Source organism: Habropoda laboriosa, unplaced genomic scaffold (assembly GCF_001263275.1).
Source record: "Habropoda laboriosa isolate 0110345459 unplaced genomic scaffold, ASM126327v1 scaffold5, whole genome shotgun sequence".
NCBI classification, from domain to species: Eukaryota; Metazoa; Arthropoda; class Insecta; order Hymenoptera; family Apidae; genus Habropoda; species Habropoda laboriosa.
The window spans coordinates 1,135,592-1,141,578 of record NW_017100161.1 but is presented as its reverse complement, the minus strand read 5'-3'; the positions used below and the strand labels follow the sequence as shown (position 1 = coordinate 1,141,578).

The window sequence follows — 5,987 nt, the reverse complement described above, 5'->3', positions numbered from 1 at the left end:
CAGAGAGGCCTGCAACGGGGGTGTCGACGATAAGATCGTGATCGATGGTGTACCAGAGATCGATATTTCCAGCGTAGACGGATTTCACCGCTGGAACCAGGGACCGCACGATTTTTGGATTGTAAGACTCCAGGTTTCAAGAGGTTTGTATGGTATCGGGCAGTTTTGAGGGGATTTGCTCGGGACGAACTGGTGTCTCTGGAAAATTTGTTGTTATGGTACCTGTAAAATTTAATGGTGCAACAAGTGGAATATAATTATTTTAAATAGTACGTGGAGGTGAAATTTTGGGAAGATTTATTTGAGATATTATGATTATAAGAAATTATGGATCGAAGGGTTTAGAGATGAACTGGGAAATTTGTAGTGGTGGGAAGCAGATAATAGTGTAACAAATGGAAAATAATTATTTAAAATAATATGTGATACTGAAATTTTTAGGAAGACTTGTTTGAGATATTGTGATTAAAAGAAACGATGGATTGAAGAGTTTGGAAATGAACAGGTGCCTCTGAAAGATTTTTAGTGGTGAAAAGTAATTATTAAAGCAGTACGTCGTAATGAAGTTTTTCAGAACATTTATTTGAGATACTGTGTAGTCAAGCGGAATTACAGATTGAATAATTTAGAGCTGAACAAGTGATGGGAAGTAATGGATAGGAGATTTAATCGTGTAACAAGTGAAATATAATTATTCAGAACAGCGTTATTTTTTCCGAATGAAAACTCGAGTGATTATTACCATCGTTATTTTCTAGTTAGCTATTAATTTTCGCTGCTTGAGGATTTCTAGAAATCTTCGGATCACTGTAACGTCTAATCAAGTGTAATTCATACAACTGACAACGTGTTAAGATTACTCATACGTAAGAGTTATTGGTCTTAAGGAAGATCTAATTATACGTAGAAAAGTATAAGTTTCATTTCGAGGAATATTAATATCCCCGTAATACCAGCGTTCAGCGTTCATTAATTCTTCCATGTGACGCTCGTATATTATTTCAATTTGTCAAAATCTTCTTTCACTTCTAAAACCATTAGCCCTTTACCACGTAATATCGTATTATACTCGAGACGAGAATTACAGTGTAGATACCACACAGACAGGTTGCATTCACTTCACAGCGCAATTTTAATTGTAACTTCGATATCAATTTGTTAGAGTGAGAAGAAGTGCAAGTTTGTTTAATTAATTTCTTTCACTTTCCATATTATACTGTTCTATCTGTTCTACGGCAAAAATAAACGGCAAACTTGTGACTGCACGCCTAGAAAATAATTAAAAAACAAAAATGTGAGCGTTAAGGAGTTAAATTGTTGAAGAAACTCACCATATACCCTGTGTCCTCTTTGATACATCGAACAGAAAATCGCGAAATCTTCGAGGCAAAGTGTGTTCAACCCCTTTTTTCTCTCCTCTGTTCCTCGAACCTCTTCGTTGGCAAATTGCAAACAGAAAGAGTTTTCGAGCGAAACTCGGGCAGAGATCTGAGAGAGTCGGTGCGTCCCCCATGGCGATCAGACGGTACGCAAGGAGTCTCTCTTACACGCGAATGTGGGATGAATGGAAATACGGGTACTTGAGTAAACTTAAATTACATTTCATTCATGCAGGAAAAGCCAGACACGCGGGAGTCGGCCTTCCGGCTCGTCGTCGCGCACGTAGAAAGAGCCAGAGAGGCTCCTGCGTAATAATGGCTGGCCTATAATGTGTATTATCCCGACATCCTGCGGCGTCTCCTTTCGCGTGCAAGCTTTTCCCTAGCCTTGCGACAGCCACGCTAATCGGACGATGTTTCAACGATTTTTCCCAGCCCCCCAAAGACGCACACTTTATCCTTCGATTGTGGTATATGTTACGCAAATCCGCGTCGAAAAGTCGAGAATTACGACGCTGTTAAGTATAAGTGCTTACGCGCGGTGAAATCTGCGTTTCGATGGCTTTATCGAGGAGGATGATCGTGTAACCGGTGTTACTCGGCCTTCGAAGCGCAATCTTCACTTCGATTCGCGGCGATACTCGTGTGATCGTGTCGCAATCCTTTCGTCTGTTGTGCAGATTATGATTTAGAAAACTGAGAAGTTGTTGAAAGGTTTTGAGCGAGGAGATTAAGAGTTACATAAAGTCTTTCGTAATTTCTGCTAGATTCGTGAACTTTTGTATGAATTTTATTTGAAGAATATCGTTAACAAGAATTTTCACCGAATTTTTAACTACGAATATTAAAAAAATTCTCGGTATTATTCTCGAACGATCTATAATTCCGTATTTCGCAGTCACGAGTGTAAAATGCAAGAGTAGTTTCGAGTAGTGTGACGGCATGGCGAATAAATAAGGCTTCCATGCAACAGTACTCGATTTAGCCTAAAGTGTATCGTCGGTGAAAGTGGACGTCCTTTACGAAACACGAATTCTGGAAACCACTGCAGGCTTTAATCGCGAGCCATCGAGCCGTCGTTTCAATGGGGGAGTGTATGGTGTATACAGGGGACAGGAAGGGGGTAAAAATCGGTGAAGAGGAATCATGGCTGGATGCACTCCCTCCCTATGTTCACGCACTTTTACCGCCGGCCAGCATCGGCACTGGTTCTGCGTTTTTCGAGGGGGAACCGACGACCTGTTGAGCCCGTTGTCCTACCGAAGAGAGTGAATCGTTCCAAACATTGTAGAAACTTCAATAATTCTTCCACAGATTTCAGTGTACTGCAAGCAACGAAAAGAGAAATATTAATTTATAGTAACCTATAAAATTTATAATACTTGCAGCATCTCTTTTGTACCGTCGATATACTTCCTGACTTTATTTTTCAGTGTACTACTAAAGTACACTATGAAAATTGCGCAACAATTTGAGATTCTCAGGTAAAACGTAGAAGTCAACTTCTAAATTTCCACGTAGGTATCTATAATAGGAAAAGGGGCTGGCAAATGGAGCATTGAAAATATCTTTCACTTCATTTGATAACAGCATTGAAGTCGCGATGAATTACAGACTCGCAATTTCTACTTCAGACCCCTTCTTAAACATGAAATCCACTGTACTTCGACAGCAGATGAATTATTATTCCTTCTTCTGCGTTAGTAGTGGTAAGAGTTTTACTACGAACTTCACTTTGCGAGCCTCGAAGACTTCGCCATTCGCGGTTTGCACTTTCACGCGGCCAGCAATTTTCCCCGACAGAAAGGATTTTTCTCCCTCCACGTTGAGGAGGCCTGCGTGAAAATCGAAGGAACCCGCGAAACAATATACTTTCCTGCGCCACGTCACGCTGCTCCACTTTCCCTTCTGTCTTTTCCTTTTAATGACACTCATCGGGATCATTTGTAATGATCGGTAGCCGACGCTCGACAACGAGAAATTACAATTTACATAATGCCGGGAGGCGCAACGCGGGGAGGAAAACACGAGCGCGTATAAAAAGAGAAAATGAAATGTCGTGCGACTGGCAGTTTCGACCAATGGGACGTCCAAGGATGACAAAGCTCGCGACGATCGCGATCGCCCTTCTAGTTTGCAGCGTCCCGCGATCCAAAGGGATCGATCCACGGAGACTGAGCGACAGGAGAGCAGCGCCGGCAGGTGAACGATACGCGACGAGAATCTTTTACGTGAGATTGTTATTGGGGGAATTTGAGAGATTTTCTATTCGTCTTTCTCTTTGGAGTGTTTGTAATTTCTATGTTACTGGTATAAGTAATTAGATTAACATTTGACGGAGTGGTATGAAATTTTGGATCTCGGATCATTCGCAAATTGATCGCTCAAGTGATTACTTGGGTGCTGAAAAATTCTGAGTTTCCTCGTGTTAATTTAAACTTTAAATTATAAGGTTAATACAATTCTTGGTGTATTCTTGGCAAAACGATTTTTATTCCTCCCTGAAAATTCCGATATTTCACGTTGCAAACATAGTTCGATTCAATGTGTCACTGTTTCATAAAAAGTCAAGCTTTATCAAACTTTTCTTTTGGAAACATAGGAAGAGTTACTAGAATTTCTGGATCGTCGAAATTTCTTTTAGAATATTTATTAAAATAATGGTCCAATTTAAGTAGAATAAAGAAACCAAAATTGGGCTGAGTGATTCTATTCTTGTTGAAAGGTTTATCTTTGTAGATCAGGAAGAATTGAACCATTTGTGTCTTCGTGGTGCTTCAGGTATCTCAGACGATGCTATCACAGGAATTTTCCGAATTATCTCGATGGGAACATCGACCGAGGAGGACGACGAGCAGCTGGTGAAGTTCGTCAAAGAGGAAATCGTGAGGACGGCGCAGAGCATTAAAACACCGTCAGGTTCGATCGAAGCTACCGCCAGAAGAGCTCAAAGACTGGTCACCGAAATGACGGTCGCTTACACGACCGCCATTTACAAGTCGAAGTCCACCGAGGAAGCCAGAACGAACTTTGGGCGTTTTCAAAACACCGTGCAAAAGATCGTTGATTTTATCAAGGACGGCCAATTCGTCATCTGAACACGATCCTTCGTTGAGTATAAAATGTTTTTTATAGAAGACAGGTCTTTATACTAATGTTCCTTCGCAGTAAAGTTAACGAATTTAACAAAGTTAAAAACAATAAAATATGACGAAAATATGTAAAAAAAGAAAGTGACGTCTAGAAAAGTAATTTTTCATTAAAAAATAGAATTTTAATGAAAACCACAGTCTAAGCAGAGAGAAACAATCTTATGTAATATCATTTCAATTTAGTTCTTAAACACATCTTTACGATTCTATAAAAATCCTCTTCTACAACAATTAATCACAAAACGAAAACAAGAAAATGAAAGAATCCATCCTCGACGAAGACACAAAAAGCCTCTTCATATCGATCATCGAGGACGCTCGACGAATCTACCATCGGACACGTGCCAGGAACTTTTACCCTGAGCAGATAGATCATAGGATATATATATATTTTTTTTCCTTCCTCTTCTTCATCAACGACGTCGACGACGACGACTTTCACGATCCATTGTAAAAGCGGCATGGGCTCATAATCTGGCGATGTAGGATCTCCAGGCCGAGCTGACCGGAACTGCGCCTATGCTCTCTCGCCGGAAGTGCCGCTGCCACATGTAGTAATATAAATTATAATGCCCTTACGGTTTTTCCTTTCGCGGATTTGCATTTAAAACACCGGAATGGCATTGTCGTCGGGATCGGCGCGAGCGATTTTCATGGAAATAAGAAAACCTACGGGGGCCACATTCTACGTTTCAACTCTCTCTCTCTCTCTTCTCGGTTGCCTCGTTGCTTTTCGTGTACACGATAAAACGAGCAGAGAGGGCCAAGAGGAGGTGAGGGAACGCGTTGATTTCCATCGAATCGTGCCAAGGCTAATCGGAGATCAAATCTGGAAACGTGGCTCGCTTTCACCAGCTCGGACAATGGCCACTAAAGCTTTTCTAATTCTTTTCGTTTCCTTCTCTTTCTCTCTTTTCCTTCGTGGATTCTTTTTTTCATCTCTTTTTCTGATCTTCCCGCAAACGACCAACGAAGGAGGCTCGGCTCGCGCGCGAACACGCCTAGGATGCGTGAGATATACCAGAGTTTCCTTAATTAGCCGGCATGCTAATCGCGAAAACGCGAACGTGCAACAGGCTAATTAGGAATTTGTTGTTTATAACAGCTGATCGTAATCCTACTCTTGCCTCGCTGTTCCTTTGCAATATCCTTTGATTTTCAAGGACCCCTCTGACGTTGGAGAATCCTGAAGCACTAGGAGATACTTGTGTCAAACGCCAGCAGTTCCCTTTCTGCGAAATTTAAAAAATATCTCTTCCACAATTTTGATAAAACAACAAGAATTATTGATCAATGCTTCCAGATTTAAATCTTATCCAATTGCTTTCAATTTCCAACTAACCAAAAATTGTAAAATAACAACATCGAAGGATACCAAATCACCGTGTTGCTTTCCTCGACGCTAAAACAGCTCGAAAACAGTGCTCGTCGATTTTCAACGTGGATTCCACTGGAA

At 40.9% G+C, this 5,987-nt stretch overlaps 1 protein-coding gene across 1 annotated transcript in view; it reads left to right on the top strand.

Moving 5' to 3' along the window:
• The window catches only part of LOC108577426, an 87,205-nt gene extending 82,728 nt beyond the window's left edge, over positions 1 to 4,477 (top strand). Inside the window, 3 exon segments of the mRNA XM_017940574.1 lie at positions 3,385 to 3,471; positions 3,473 to 3,581; positions 4,161 to 4,477. Of these exon segments, the coding sequence (XP_017796063.1) occupies positions 3,385 to 3,471; positions 3,473 to 3,581; positions 4,161 to 4,477 (513 nt within the window).
• The last annotated feature ends 1,510 nt before the right edge of the window (positions 4,478 to 5,987 follow it).